Source organism: Myotis myotis, unplaced genomic scaffold (assembly GCF_014108235.1).
Source record: "Myotis myotis isolate mMyoMyo1 unplaced genomic scaffold, mMyoMyo1.p scaffold_m19_p_14, whole genome shotgun sequence".
NCBI lineage: Eukaryota > Metazoa > Chordata > Mammalia > Chiroptera > Vespertilionidae > Myotis > Myotis myotis.
The window spans coordinates 45,183,378-45,199,355 of NW_023416318.1; the positions used below are offsets into that span (position 1 = coordinate 45,183,378).

The 15,978-nt window shown below is 55.0% G+C and overlaps 1 protein-coding gene across 3 annotated transcripts in view; it reads left to right on the forward strand.

Annotated features, from left to right (window-relative positions):
• Window positions 1-387: 387 nt before the first annotated feature.
• ADCY3 (adenylate cyclase 3) overlaps window positions 388-15,978 on the forward strand; it is a 51,568-nt gene continuing 35,977 nt past the window's right edge. The window contains exons 1-2 of one of the 3 annotated variants that reach the window (XM_036335182.1): window positions 388-845; window positions 1,408-2,263. In XM_036335182.1, the coding sequence (XP_036191075.1) occupies window positions 1,589-2,263 (675 nt within the window). In that variant the 5' untranslated portion in view covers window positions 388-845; window positions 1,408-1,588. Of the gene's footprint in view, window positions 846-881; window positions 1,015-1,407; window positions 2,264-15,978 lie in introns of those variants that run through there. The other 2 variants (XM_036335184.1, XM_036335183.1) reach the window with 2 other exon arrangements.

Consider the following 15,978-nt stretch of genomic DNA (forward strand, 5'->3'; position numbering starts at 1 on the left):
GGGGACACGCCCGGCCCGCCGTCCCGAAACCTCAGCCCGGCCTCCGCGCGCCGGAAGGAAGCCGCTGCGGAGGAGGGGGCGACGGGGGCGTCCCGGGCGCGCCTCACCTGCGCGGGGCACGGCCCCGGCTTTCAGCTTCCGAGAGGCGGCCCGCGGGGGCGGGGGCGGGAGCCCAGCCGTCTGTCCCCGCAGCCGTCGCCGCCGGCCCGCCGCCCGGGTCTGGCGCGCAGGGCCCCGGGACGCCCCCGCTCCCGCCCCGCGCGCCTCGCCCTCCCCCGTCCCCGCGCGGGTCCCGGGCCTGGAGCCGGAGCCTCACCCCGCCACCGCCCGGACGCACCCGCCGAGAGGGCGGCGTCGGAGGGAGGGAGGGAGGGAAGGAGGGAGGGGCGCCGGCCGCCTCCGGGGGCCTGGAGCGCGCGTGGCCCCGGAGCCGCCCGCGCCGCGGGGACTCAGTGCAGCGCGCGGCGCCGCGGGGACTCGGCTGCACCGCTCGGCGCGCGGGCGGCGGAGGATGCTGGCGGGCTGCCCCGGCCTCGGCCCGCGCTCCCGCCGGGAGGGCCCCGGGTGCGCCCCTCGCCGCGCCGCCGCCTCGGCCACCGCGGTGGCGAGAGGTTAGGGGGCCGCCGCACCGCGCACGCCGGCCCTGACCCCGCGAGCCGCAGCGCGGGCGCCCCGAATTGTCCAGCCTCCGCCCTCCGCCTGTGGACACTGACGGCGGGAGTCGCGCTGCAGCCGGGGTTCGGGGGCCATGGCGCCGGGGAGCGGCCCCCGGGCGCGCTGACCCTCCGGCCCCGCAGCCTCGCAGGGACCGGCGCGGACCACGCGGCCCCGGAGCTCCCGCACAGGTAAGCGCGGGGGGCCGGCCTTCCGGGGCGCGCGGTGCCGGAGGTGGCGCGTCGGAGTCGCGGGGGGCGGGTGGGAAAGGAAGTAAACAGGAGGAAGATTCGGGAATCCCCAGGATGGCCCGGCTCCTGTCTGCACGCTGTCCCCGAGGCGGGGCCTGGCAAGGCCGAGGTGAGCGAGTCCGGGGCGGAGGAGAGAGAACACGGGGAGAGACGGGTGCGAAGGGTGGAGAGGGGGCCGGTCTCTGCCAGCCGGAGGCGGGGGAGGGGGGGCGGTGTCCGGGCGGAAAGCACGGGGTGTGCAGTCGGTGGTGGCGGGAGCGTGGAGGTGGCTGGAGCAGGGAGACCTGGCCATGCAGCCTCTCCGGGCGGAGGTTCTTTTGTGGGCCCCAGAGTGGGAGTGGGTTGGGTGGGTCCCGGAGTGGGAGTGGGTTGGGGGGGGGTCCCGGAGTGGGAGTGGGTTGGGGGGGCCCCGGAGTGGGAGTGGGTTGGGTGGGTCCCGGAGAAAGCCGGGGGGCGGGCGGGGGGAAGAGCTGCTTCTACTTGGCGGTGTCCTTTCTTCCAGATGATCAGCGCGGCCCGCGCCCTGGAGACCCGGAGTCCTGCGTCCGCGTCCGTGCGGAGCTGAGCTGACGGGCGCTCCGCCTGCCCCAGGGCTCAGAGCCCCGCGAGGTGGTGGCCCCTCCAGAGAGAGCCCTTCGGTTCGCAGCCCCCTTCCCAGGCCGGTAGGAGCAGCCGCCGCCAGGATGCCGAGGAACCAGGGCTTCTCCGAGCCCGAGCACTCGGCCGAGCTCTCCGCGGAGCACTCGGCCAGCCTGCCCTCCGACCCGGACCGCCGCGTGGGCCGGACTCAGGAGATCTCCGTGCGGAGCTCGGGGCCCTGCCTCTGCCTGCCCGGCTTCCTGCGGCTGACCTTCGTGCCCGCGTCCCTGGAGAACCTGTACCAGACCTACTTCAAGAGGCAGCGCCACGAGACCCTGCTGGTGCTGGTGGTCTTCGCCGCGCTCTTCGACTGCCACGTGGTGGTCCTGTGCGCCGTGGTCTTCTCCGCGGACAAGCTGGCTCCCCTCGTGGTGGCCGGCGTCGGGCTGGCGTTGGACATCCTCCTCTTCGTGCTGTGCAGAAGGGGGCTGCTCCCCAGCCGGGTCACCCGGAAGGTGGTGCCCTACCTCCTGTGGCTGCTGATCACGGCCCAGATCTTCTCCTACCTGGGCCTGAACTTCCCCGGCGCCCACGCGGCCAGCGACACGGTGGGCTGGCAGGCCTTCTTCGTCTTCTCCTTCTTCATCACGCTGCCCCTCAGCCTCAGCCCCATCGTCGTCATCTCGGTGGTGTCCTGTGTGGCGCACACGCTCATTGTGGGGGTCACCGTGGCCCAGCAGCAGCAGGACAGGCTGAAGGGGATGCAGTTGCTCAGAGAGGTGAGTTCAGTCTTCACCTGGGGTGTCACCCTGGGCTTCCCCTGCCACTGGCTTGCAGCCCAGGGGGTACCTACTTCGAAGGTGGGGGGCGGCATTGTTCACTTGGCCCTTGAGTCAAAATGTGCCTGGGGGGTCCCCCCGGGCTCTCAGGAAGGACCCCCTCTCTCTCTACCCCTGGTTTCGCACTAGAGTTGGGCCCGAGGGACTGGAGGCTGTCAGGACACTGGGCCTCAGGGCCCCTCGGTCACCTGTGCCCAGCTCCCGTGGGTGGTAGGAAGGCCGCCTGGGCCTGGTCTCGAGGCAGCATTGTCCCGGCCGTTCTCTCCTTGACCTTCGCCAGGAGGACCTTCTGGGCTCTAGCCTGACATTGCCCAGCTCTGGCAAGTGTCTGCCTTGTGTGGACTTGGAATCCCTCTGCCAATGGCCAGCGCCTGCCAGCGCAGGGTGGTGGTTGTGACGGTCCAGGGGAATGTGGGTGAAAGTGCCCGGGAACTGTGAGGGGCGGTGTGCTGGTCACAGGCCCCTGTCTGCTGCTGGGAGCTCGAGCAGTTAGATGGGGGGAGGAGTGGCGGTCTCCCCCCGGAAGGCGTGGTGCGGGGACACAGACGGGGGACAGTGTGCCCGCCATGGCGGTGTAGCCTCCTGCTGGAAGGGTGGCCCCGTGGCCCCAGCTGAACAGCTGTGTTCCTCTGGGTTCCAAGGCCCCGGCTAAGGGCTGAGGGCTGCAGAGCCCGCCGTCTGCGTTTATTGTTGGTAACCCACCTGGGGTCTCCTCAGGACTTAGCATCGATGAGTTAATTCTGCAGCTGTGAGCCCTGCCTGCTGCCTTGTGGATGGATGGGCAGTGACCTGCCCAAGGCTACATAGCTGGTTATGGCAGTGATCTGGCTGGAGTGTCCACTTCCCAGTTCCATTTCTCAGTTCTGTCCCACTGCGCTCCCTGCGACGTCATACTGTTGCCTCCCTCTCGGCCAGAGCCGTTAGCATTGTCTCCTGGGGTGGAGGGCTGAGTCTCTAGGTGCCCAGCGGTGCCGACGCCGGTTGATGCAAGAACCCTGTGGGGCCGTCCCGTGGCCGCTGCCCTGGTTGGAGGAAAACACAGATTCTTCTGTGTTAACTTTTTCCCAGTTCTTGGAGCGATACTCTTCCCGTTTCCCATCATGGCTCCTGGACGCTTTGTGCCTCTCGATTCTGCAGGTGCATGTGGGCTCGCGTAGGCACATCTGCAGGTCTTCTGAGTTTCTCCCAGGCGTGTGTTCATGTAAGGTGACAGCCCGCCGTGACTGTCCTGACTTCCGGGCTGGCGAACGTCCGTGGGTGCCTCTGCCCGTTGAGGCCCTGGGGAAGCTGCTGGGAGGAGTGGCCAGGTCAGGCCTAGAGCTCTGAGTGATCGGACTGAGCCACGGCCTTGCACTGAAGTCACTTCTGACCTGTTGCCTCTGCCAGGTCCCTGGCTGCATGAGTTTCCCGGATGCTTTGCTGTCCATTAGGGAGCAAAACAGAAATTCTCCCCACCGGAGCCCAGACTCTGAACCCATGATTGCTGCGTGTCCTTTGGGTGTTGCTAAGAAACAAAACCCAAACAGATGAGGAAACAGAAAAGGATAGAGAAATAAGGAAATCCAGAATAACCATGTTAGCATCCCAGGAGAGCACGCCTTGACATGGAAGCAGCGCCCGGGCTGTGGCTCTGCGAAGGGAGGGGGAGGGGACTCTCAAGGTCCGTTTGGAGCCTGAGATGTAGAATGCAGGAGGCCCCAACTTGCCGTGGGCTGCGTTCCAGAAGCTTCTGAGTCACTTGTTTGGGACGAATGTGACTTTTCAAAAGGTGCCTGGGTTCCCAGGCCCACCCAGCACAGGCTGCCTTAGGTCACAGTGGGAACAGCCTGCATGGCCCTGCCTGCCAGGGTCCCCCAGCTGTGGAATGAAGCTTCACTCCCCCCACCCCCAAATGAAACCCCCTGGGGTGAGGGCACCATCAAGGATAGAAGGGGGTGGCCAGAACAGAAACCCCGCCTCCAGCAGGGTAACACCGGGAACTTTCTCCGGATGCCAGCATCTCCCTTCTTTCCTTTCTCCCGCCTGCAGACTCCCCTTTTCTTTCTCCTTCCATCACCTGGTGGCTCCAGCCAGGGAACTCCTCCTGGGTCGGTGGGGATGATCCCAGGTTCACAGTTCGAAGTGGACACTGGATTTCCAGGGTCTGTGTGTCCCTTTGCTGCCAGGTTCCCCGGCAGCACTGAAGACGCATTTTCAGGGCCCGGGTTATCTTCCTCGGCACCCTCCAGCCCCCCAACCCATACTTGGCCTGTGCGGGGGATCCCAAGAGACTCGGGACCTCAGGGCGGCCTGACACGCAGAGGCAAGCCATGCAGCTGCCCTGGGCTCTTCTCGGGGCGGGCAGGTGGGTCCCACAGAAAGAGCGGGGTATCTGGAATGTGGCGTGGGGTGTGGGACGGGGGTGTTGCTGGGGTTTCGTGTATTACTGAACGAGTGAATGTTACTGGGCAACAGGTGTGGGCCTTGCAGCCAGCAGGGCCTGGGATGAAGGGGTCAGACAATGACGGTCTGAGGCTGTGGTGGAGGGGAGCATGGCCTGGGGCTGGGGTACTGGGGCCTCTCGGAGGATAGGAGGGGTGAGCTGCAGCAGGCAGGGTTTCCCCACATCCTTCCCCTTGCCTGAGTTTTGGCACCACCAACTTGCCCTTAACTTCCACAAGCTGCGCCTTGGGTGAGGTGAGGAAGCAGCTGGGGGCAGGGGGTGGGGGCCTTTGAGGGCAGGGCCAGGCAGCAGCTGATGGGAGAGGATGAAGGGGAAGATGGGGGTCCGGAGAAATGCAGCCCAGAAGGTGGGGAGCATTCCTGTGGCCAGTGGCTCACCTGTGCCCATACACACCTGTTACTTCTCCCCGGCCGTCAGAGGAATGAGTCTGTGGCAAGTTAAGGGTAAGGACCCCCTGAAAAGTACAGCTTCATTTTATAGCAGAAAGGCTGTTTGGGCACCCAAATCATAGTGAGGCTGAGGGGTTTCCCAGGGAGAGTGCTCAGAATCAACGGGAAGAGGGTTTCGGGCCCAACGTCAGGGAGCAGCCTGGTGATGGGGGGGCTCCTGGCATGGAGCATCCAGGCCCGTCCCTGCCTCTGCTTCCTGCCGGCTCTCGCTTGTCCCAGGCGGCTTGTGAGGGGCCGGTGGACCATGGGGAGCAATAGGCAGCCCTGGTCTGATGGTGTTTGCACCACTGGTTCTCGTGGGTTGTGGAAACTTAAGACCAGGGGAGTCGAGTGGGGCGGGGGCATCCGGTGGGGGGCTGGCTGCTCATTGGCCTACAGGTGAACAGGGCACAGGAAAGCTGCTTGGCTGCCTGGCGCGGGAGGGGCGGGTAATGTGTGTAGAGGCCCCTTACAAACCATAGAGCACCACACGCATGCTAGGCGTTCGTTTCTCTGTTGCCCTTTCGTCTTGACGCACCATCCTGATCTTTGATCTATGAATGAATCAGACCCAGTTTATTTACTATCCCTTTTCTCACCTCTTTTTTGTGTGTAACCAACTGGCTCTTTTTTCCTCTCTCTCTCATTTTTGAAAGCATTATTTTAAAGACTGTTTTCAATTACAGAATGCTTTACAATGTTGCAGAAACTTTGGAAACAAGAGGGAAAATGTATTCTAATCCTACCATAACCATTTTTTGTGTGTGTGTGGCTTATTCCTTTCTGGTCTTTCCTCCGGAAAATTTTACAAAGCTGTATGCATGACCCCTACTTTCCTTGGCTTCAGAGCACAGACTTTTTGTATTTTGCATTAGTCTTCACAATCACCATTTTTAATGGCTGCGTCGGATACTGGCTCCGTGCGCTGTAAGTAAGTGTTCCTTTTCTGTGGGACGTTTGGTTGCTCTTAATTAACTCATCGTAGATTCTCCTTATTTACGTGCAGCGCCGGCAGGCCCGTTGCTCTCCTTCCCCTCCTGGCCACCGAGTGTCTGATTCCTCGTCCTCCTGATGGCGTCTCAGCTGCTGCTCCCAGCCAGATTCCTCGTGGTCCCTGCGGGGTTTGCCTTGATTAGTAATGAGGCCTTTCCTTTGCTTTCCCCTTGCCTCTCTTCAAGAACATTTTCCCTTTTGTAAACAAAGTGAAAATGACATGTTTCCCAGCAGAGCCCCCCCCCCCCCTTTTACCCCATTGGAAACCCCAGGGTAAGAGGACTGGATTTGAACTTGGCAAGATTTCCATGGTTGTGGTTTGTTGTTCACATGTCGTTTCAAGACGGGTCCCCGTGAATGTAATGGGTGTCGGCTGAGTCAGATCTGGCAGCGTCGGGCCCGCCCCAGCTCCGTGGGCTCCTCGGCCGCCCCTGGAAGGCTGAGCTTTTCACCCAAAGGGACTGGGCCCTGGGGCGTTGACGTGTGGGGCGTGTGTCCTTTATTGCGAATCACGGGGACCATCGGGCTGTGAGAGTGTCCCCCGCTCCTGGGTGGCCGCCTCTCGTTCTGTTCACCAGGGTTAGTGGCGCCCCCTCCCGACCCTCATCGCTGGCGTGGGGGGGACAGGTTCATGGGGCTCTCAGTCCGTCTTGCAGGCGGTCCCACAGCTTCTCCGTGGGACCCCCACCGCCCGGCTCTTCCTCTCTTTGCTTCCGTGTCTCTAGGGGCTGGGAGCTCACTTTCCATCAGAATAACCTACCTGGTTCGCAGTCTGTTAAAAGCAGTTACAAATAACACTGACATAGGTCTTTAAGGTATTTCTTATCTTTGTCACGTCATGTCGTCCTCATGCCTGTTCTGTGAGTGGAAGTTCCTGTCTCGGGCAGGATGTAGAGGAGGGTCACGCAGTAAAAATGCAGGCGGCTGGTCTCCAGTCGGCCCTCCAGACCCACATGCGGGGAAAGTCCTCTTCTGATGAGGTTGGCAGAGGCAGTAGGTCAGTTAATGCAAAACGTGCAATTACTGTGGTCCCACAACGTGTGGGTCAAAACACACGGAATGATAATGCCCCAAAGAGTGAATTTTACTGTCCGTGAAAGGGACTAAGCCAAACGCTACATGATGGTGAACGAATAACCTCGAATAACAGCGCAGTGAGAGCCGTGACACCTCAGACATTCTGTGGGGCTGGGGTGGAGCTGGGGCACAGAGGAACATTTTGGGGTGGTGGAGGTGTTCCGTGTGGTGATTGTGGATGTGGTCACGCAGCTGTGTGAATTTGTCAATACTCATCGAAACATACACTTGAAATGGGTGCTTTTAATTGAATGTAAACTATAACTCAACAAAGTAGCTTTTTTAAAAAGGTCCATAAAATCCGGGAATCACACCAAAAAAATCTCACATACGCATATACATTTATCTGCATTTCCAGTAGCTTATTCTAACTGGAACCCTTTAGCTGTCGTCACTTGCTCATCTTTTCTGAAGGGAAGGCTCTGTCCCCGAGCCTGGGTGCCCCCCGTGCTCTGGTGGCCTTCTTTTGCAGTTGGCATGTGTTCCCTGTCATCTCCAGTTTCCTTCAGGTGGAGGGAGAATTAAAAGTTACTTGGAAATAATCTGGGTCTAGAATCCTAGATTTTTATGACTCTTCTTTTTTCGCTAACTTTTTACTGTTGCCTTGCCCACTCCTAAGTCAGCAGTCGTTCCTTTTAGCTGCGCACATTTATCAGAAATCCCCAAAGTGTTAATTTTACTTAGAAATAACAGCTCTCCTGTCACACTCACAGTTTATCTGTTGAGGTCCTATTGAATTAAATCATGTCAGTATAATACCAAAAAAACCACTGATGGAGCAGGTTTGGGACTTAAACACACCTGACTCTTGGGAAAACACTCCGAAGCTGGAGCAGAGATGCAGGCGGGGCCTACAGGGGCCCTGCCAGCTGTGTGCGCATGGTCAGTGGGTGGGCAGCGGGAGAGAGGGCCAGGGGTCTCGACGGAGCTGGAATATCGGCTCCGAGGGCTTCAGTGCTGTCCTGTGCTCCTGCCCCTTCCATTCGAGCCCCGTCCTGCTGCTTCTCAGCATCCGTTCCTCTCTGGCAATCACCACAGTTTCCCCAACTCTCGAGAGGCTACATTGAGAGGCTGGTCTGAGAGTGATGATCCTTGGAGGGTACGTCCTCTGGCTCGGAACACTTGACTTAGTCTGCTGTGTGGCTCACCTTTCCCTTTGGAAAAACGGAGAGAGGCTTCTTGACTCACTTCTTCATAAAATACTGTGCGTGCAGCTTCTCCTTCTGGAACGTGTCACAGGCACATTTTGATACAATTATTACTCTTATCCCATCACAGAGACAACAGGGTCCAGTGTCTTCCTCCTGGTCTGAGGTGGGGCTCATCCAAGATGACTGAGAGGACATCCGCAAGCCCTCAAGGGGCCAGTAGGGACACATAAGACCTGTGAGAACCCAGAGAAGCAGCATCATTCTGCCTTGGTTAGGAAAGGCTGGAGGAGGCAGTACTGAGCTGGGCCATGAAGGGCACATTGGATTTTGAGCACCAGATGGGTAGGGAAGGGGCAGAGGTGGTGGCTGGTGAGCAGTGATTTGGGGGGTGAACATATGAGAACCTTTGACTGGAGAATTGGATGTGTGAGAGAGAAGTCTGGAAGGTAAATGGGGATCTTAAATAGAGGACCTCGAAAGCTATTTGAGATAGCTTTGACGACATTTTGTAGGTGTTGGGGAGCAGTGGAGTCCCAGAAGAACAGAGAACACAGAAAACGTATTTAATGTAGTAATGATGGGGAAATTTCCAAATTTGATGAAAACCATAAACCCCACAGTTCAAGAAGCTCAACAAAACTCAGATAAAAAGAATCACACCAAGACACATCATAATTAGATTGCTTACTACTAGTAATGAAGAGAAACTCATAAAAACCAGAAGAAAGAAAGAAAGAAGAAAGAAGAAAGAAAGAAAGAAAGAAAGAAAAGGAAGAAAGAAAGAAAGAAAGAAGAAAGAAAGAAAGAAAGAAAGAAAGAAAGGCACATTACATAGAGAGGGACAAAGATAAGAATGATGGAGGATGTCTGGTCAGAAATTATCCAAGGAAGAACACGGTAGAACTGGAAAAATAAAAATAGTCAATCTAGAATTCTATACCCAACAAAAATATACTTCAATGAATGAAGGTGAGATAGAGTTTTTTGTAGACAAACTAAAGTGGAGAGAATTCATCATCAGCCGACCTGCACTACAAAAAGTATTAATGAAGGTTTTTCAGGCAGAAGAAAAATTATACTAGACAGAAATGTGGACTGCACAAAGGAATGAAGAGGCCCAAAATGATAAATGTGTAGGAAAATATGAGTTAGTTTTTTCTCATTGTTAATCTCTCTAAGACTGTTTAGAGCAAAAATATAAACAATATACTGTAGAGTTTATAACATAGAAGCAAAATATATAATAATAGAACAAGGGAAGGGGGAGATATGAAAGTATACTATCATAATTTTTCACACTATATGTAAACTAATATTTGAAGTAGACTGTATTAAGTTAAAGTTGTATATTGTAAATCCCAAGAGTAGCCATTGGAAAAGTATAACAAGGAAGTATGGCACACAAGCCAATAACGGAGATTAAAGTGGAATGATACAAAGGATCAAAAGACGGCAGGAAAAGCTGGGGTAAAGTAACCACAAATGAGACAAATAGGAATCATCATGATATTATTAAATTCAGCTATATTGCTAGTCATAAATGTAGTGATACAATCACTCCATTTAATAGGTAGATGTCAGGTGGATAACAAAGCAAGAATCAACTAAGTTTAAAGAAATTCATTTAAAATATGAAGACACACTATATTAAAAGTAAAAGAATGGAGAAAGGTAGCCAAAACCGGTTTGGCTCAGTGGATAGAGTGTCGGCTTGCGGACTGGGGGGTCCCGGGTTCGATTCCGGTCGGGGGCATGTGCCTGGGTTGCGGGCACATCCCCAGTGGGGGGTGTGCGGGAGGCGGCTGATCGATGTTTCTCTCTCATCGATGTTTCTAGCTCTCTGTCTCTCTCCCTTCCTCTCTGTGAAAAATCAATAAAATATATTTAAAAAAAAAAAAAAAAAAAGAATGGAGAAATGTATTTCATGGAACCACTAATCAAAAGAAAGCTGGGGTGGCTGGCCACACTAGTATCAGACAGTGTAGAATTGGGAATATTGGAATTGGGAATATTACCAGGGATAAAGAAGGACATTTCATAATGATAAAGTAGTCAATTCAGCAAAACAAACACTAAAAACCAATTATAATTCTAACTACGTTTGCACCTAATAACAAAGATTCAAAATACAGCCTGACCGGCGTGGCTCAGTGGTTGAGCATCGACCTATGAACAAGGAGGTCATGGTTCGATTCCCAGTTGAGGCACATGCCCAGGTTGTGGGCTCCATCCTCAGTGGGGTGTGTGCAGGAGGCAGCCGATCAATGGTTCTCTATCATCATTGATGTTTCTCTCTTCCTTCCTCTCTGAAATCGATAAAAAGATATATATATTAAAAAAAGATTCATAATATAAGAAGCCAAAACTGGTATTACTAAAAGGAAGTATAGACAAGTCTATGATTATGTTTAGAGATTACAATATTCCTTTCTCAGTTATTGGTAAAACTGATAGACAAATTAGTAAGCATATAGAGCATTTGAACAACCACCTGGACCAAAGTGATACTTATAGAACCTTCCACCCAACAACTACAGAATGCACATTCTTGTCTTTTTTAATGTATTTTTATTGATTTCAGAGAGGAAGGGAGAGGGGGAGAGAGAGAAAGAGAAACATCAATGATGAGAGAGAATCATTGATCGGCTGCATTCCCACCAGGGATCGAGCCTGCAGCCTGGGTATGTGCCCCGACTAGGAATCAAACCGTGACCTTCTGGTTCATAGATTGATGCTCAGCCACTGAGCCACATGGGTGGGCCAGAATGCACATTCTTTTCAAGTGCATTGGAAAGTTTATGAAGGCACACAGTCTGCTGGGCCATAACACAAGATCCCATACATTAAAAAATTATTGAAATCATGCAAAGTATGATGGATTGAAATAAAATGAACAGAAATATGTTTTGAAAATCCACAAATACGCGAAATTAAGTAAAACATGCCTAAACCACCAATGGATTAACACAGAAATCACAAGATACATTAGAAAATGTGTTGAATTACATGAAAATTAAAACACAACATAAAAAAATTGACATGCTCGTGTTTCTGCTCCTGCCTTATTTCCTTTCTAGGAAAGAGATCAGAGTGAACTGCACATCCCACCCTTTTCTCTTTATGATTTATCTCGCGCACATTTCCTCTATGAAGCTCAGGGTAGGCTGTCATCACTCAGGGGCGGGGCCGTCAAGGAAGGCTCTGGAGGAGGCAGGGTTTAGCTAGGTTTTGAGGGGAGGGTGGAAGGTGGCAGGGGGGACTGCAAGGGGGTATTTCAGGTAGCGGTGCAGCGGAGTGCTTGCCTCGTGCAGTCAAAGCCTCAAGACCCATGGACTTGGCATTTCCATTGTCTCTTCCTCCCGTCTCTCTCTTCCTCCTGTCCTTTCTCCATTTTCATTCTTTTGCTCAGTAGTCGCTGGGCGCCTCCTATGTGCCACGAGTGTGTGGCGTGCTGGGGACAGTGGTGACTGGCGCAGATCTTGTCCCTGCGGAGTATAAAATATAACGGGCAGACACATCTGTTCCACTCAAAGGCAAACATTTCTAAGCGTTTAAAAATAGTAATGCAAACATGGACTTCTATGGCATAGAAGGCAAAGCCCACACACACTAGCAAGGTGAGGAGGAGGCCTCCCCCCAGGAACTTGGTGAAGACCGAGCACTCTGCAGGTGTGGGCTGCGGCGTGTGCTGAGGCCCAGGGCGCCTGCCGGGGACACGCTGGGCACCACAGCCTGGCGAATGAACGGAAGGGTTCCGCCAGGGACTGGTGGGAGGTGTGGAGAAAGGTTCGCAGGGGCCGGGTGCCAGGATGGGATTTTGAACTTCACCTTCTGGACCGCCGGCAGCTACTGAGGCATCTGAGCAGGAGGTGTACTTGCAAAAAGATAATTTTGGAAGATTAACGTGGCACCAGAGGGTGGGGTGGTAGGACCGGAGAGGGACGAGGGAGATGAGTCTGTGCCCAGCGCTGTGGGGGGTGAGGGTTTGGGCCAGGAGGTGGCAGGAGGAGGAGTGATGAAGAGGAGGCCCAGGGGGCATTTGTCCAGAAAGAGCAGGTGGAGTGAAGGACCCACTGGAGCTGCCGCAGGAGCCCCAGTGAGACAGGGAGAAGGGGTGGCACTGGCTCAGGCGTCCCATAACGGTTTACCAGGGATGTAGGGCCGGGGGCGTGTTGCAGTTAGCTGGGAGCAGTCGGTGAGCTGAGGCCCGCCCCTCGGCTGCCAGAGGTGGACCTTCAGATCAGGGCTGATGGGCAGGGACCGACAGGCTGGGCTTTCCCACCGTCCCCTGGCTGCACCCTGGAGTCCCCTGGGAGCTTTTTTAAGAATGTCAGTGCCTGGCCGCCGGCGTCACTGTTTTGGGGGGCTGCCCGGGCATAGCTCCCAAGTGAGTCTGAGGTGCAGCCAGGGTTGGAAACTCCTGAGTAAGGGTGAGGGGAGCGCACCCAGGTGGCACTGGTTCAGGCAGTTATGGCTGAAAAACTGAAATTCAGGAGAAGTAGAATTTGCCAGGACTTTGAATTTTGGAATTGGAAGATCTCTCTGTGTCTGTGTCTAAGATAGTACCTTGCGAGGACCGGTCTCTGGCCGGCATGGTCCTCCCAGGCCTGTCTCTCTGATTGTGACCGTGTGTTAGCTTTGCCAAGCGGAGGGCAGGGGGGTGGGAGGCAGTAAGAGAAGGGTTGGGGCAATGACAAGGAAACTTGGGAAATGACTTAAAATCTAAATTAAAAATCAGAAAACAGGATTACATGCAGGACACATGAAATAGCCGTAATGGGTGGAGAGCAGTGGATGTGGCTTCGAGTGTGTGGGAGAGAGGCTGGCCAGACAAGAAAAGACCAATAAGGAGGCCTGACCCGAAGATGAGGAGATTATGAGAACGGGGAAGAGAAGAAACAATAAAAGAGAAGAAACGGACAGGAAAACAACAGGCCATGGGCTCAGAGATGACCTAAAGCAGCGCTCACGGTTTAGGTTAAAGAGCCAGGGCAGTTGGAGGATCTGGGCTTTGTCTTACTATTTATTCCAGCCCCTAGAACAGTGATGGGGAAATGCAGATTCCCGGGTCTCCGCAGGCAGGTGGGGCCCAGAAATCTCCGTTCTTCACCTGTTCCCCTTGGACGTCCTGAGCACCTGGCTCAGAAACACTGAATAGGGAACCAGCAGCTAAGGACTCAGGGCTGAAAAGAAGCCCCGGGTGTCCCTGGGCTGGTCTGAGAGGCTGCAGAGAGGAGGGCTGCCGAGTCATCCCTGGGAAGCAACAAGGGAGGGAAGAAAGGGGATCGAGCCCCCAAGGAGAAAGGAAGAGCCCTCCAGGTTCGGGGGAGCGGGGCGCTGGCCTGCAGCCGAGAGCCTGCACCAACATTTACTCTCAAGATCTGAGTCACTTGGAACTGAGGGTGGGCCGTCCGGGGCCGCTGTTTGCTCTGTTCAGTGGGTACGTGCGTGAGGGCTCTGGAGTTTTTGTGTGATCAGTGATCTTCCTTCACCTTGTCATCTGCCACGTGTGTGATGATAATATTTCTGGAATTCTGACGCTCTCCTGTCTCCTGGTGCAAATGTTCCTCTTCCTGGGGGCTCGTCCGTTCGTTGTCAAGTTCATTTCAAAGACAGTTCCTGAAAGGCAGGACCTGAGCGCTCAATGCAACGAGCACTGACTGCTTCGAGGCGAGCAGACCTGAGCAGGCGGCATGCGCCCTGCTGCCATTTAGTCACTCCTAGAAGCGTATCTTACTGTTTCTTGCCTTTCCTTCATTTGACACTGGCCATTGGTTTGAAAGTTGGTTTAAATTCCCTTTACCGTCCAGAATCCTTATATTAAAATGTGTGTGAAAACCCACAGTTGTGTGTGTCCAGCCCAAGTTTGCTGCCTGTTAGGGCCTTTGCCCTCAGGCCCCCGCCCCTCAGAATCCTGCTGGGCTCCCTCTGCTTCTGGCAGCGTCTTCATCCCCCAGATCCGAGCTCCTGGAGGTCCCCTTGCACTCTCCGCGCCCCGCATGCAGCCCGCCTCTCACTGAAGACGGGAGGGTGGAGTCTTACAAACACGATGAAACCTTTTAAAATAGAGTCCTAAATAAAATGAAATAAAATGAAATGAAATAAATGAAATAAAAGAAATAAAAGAAATAAAAGAAAGAAAAGAAATAAATGAAATAAATGAAATAAAATGAAATAAAATAAAATAAAATGAGTCCTTTAGGTAGAACTGGAACTGTCTGGCCTGGAGAAAAAGACAAGGTGACTGGCGAGCGGGGTCACATCAGAGAGAGAGGGCGCACAGTGCCGTGGCCCGGGGTTCCCTGTTTCCGAAGCCACGGGAGATGGGGGCGCCTCGGGGAAGGTCTGTGGTTATTAGTCTAACCGACCCTTGTAAGAATCTGGTGAAAGCAACCGACTTGTTTCCTTGAACAGCCTGCAGGGTTCCGGGGGGATGAGGAAGCCGTGCCTCACAGAGGGTAAGGGACTGGCTCCAGGCCTCCCGCCTGCTGGTGGTGTGTGAGGTCCGTGTGACTGCACGGCCCGCCTGTTCCTGCGCGATCGTGGCTGGGGGGCCACGGGAGGCTGGTTGCCGGCTGAGGTGCCATCTCCCCTGCTGCTGCCTGCACCTTGGAGATTTTTTTCCAAAACATCTCAGCTTGTTTTAATGAACGGAGACGTCAGCGTGGCCGTCCCCCAGCAGCTGAGCGTCCCGAGGTCCCTGAGGGCGGCCTACACGGACACTGAAAGCCGGGGCAGCTTTCTCTGCCTCCGTCCCTTCTCCCCAGTTCTGGAGTGTTCTGGAACCTGCAGGCGGGAACGACCCCACAGGGAGAGGTCAGCCTAGCACTGGAGCCACCGCCGGCCTCCGAGGGCGACTTCCAGTTCGGAGCCCGCGTCCCCGAGGGCTGTTGGGAAACGTGCAGGATGTGGTGATTCATCGGATTCCAGGAGGAAGGACGCGGCGAAGGCATTTTCTCACGGTTGCGTTTCTGAGCCCAGGGGTCATAAATACTTTTTCTGTTGTGGGTTAGCTGAAGCTTCAGTCTGAATGTTTACCCACTTGGGAGACTTGTTTATTTTACTCATTTTAAAAATCTTGCGTTTAAAAAAATTTTGGAGGGGAAGTCAGACTGCCCAGCCTAAAGCAGGCCACTAGGATACCAACCGGAGCTTCTCAGCCGTGAAGGTGCGGGGCAGTCCCCCCGAGATTGAAGAACGTCTCCTGCCTGGCTGGCATGACTCAGGGGTTGAGCATCAACCTATGAACCAGGAGGTTGTGGTTCAGTTCCCAGTCAGGGCACATGCCCAGGGTGCAGGCCCAGTCCCCACACAGGGTGTGTAGGAGGCAGCCGATGGATGATTCTCTCTCATCGTTGATGTCTCTTTCTCCTTCTCCCTTCCTCTCTGAAATCAATAAAAATATCTATTTTTAAAAACTCCTTCTCCTGGCTCCCCCTTCTCTCTCTGGAACCTTCCTCCCCCTAGCTGACCCCCGCTTCCTGGCTGGAGGGCTCCTCGGCTTGGCTGCATCACCCTTTCAGATCTGGACCCTGGACTTGGAAATGGCCTGTAGGGCCCTGG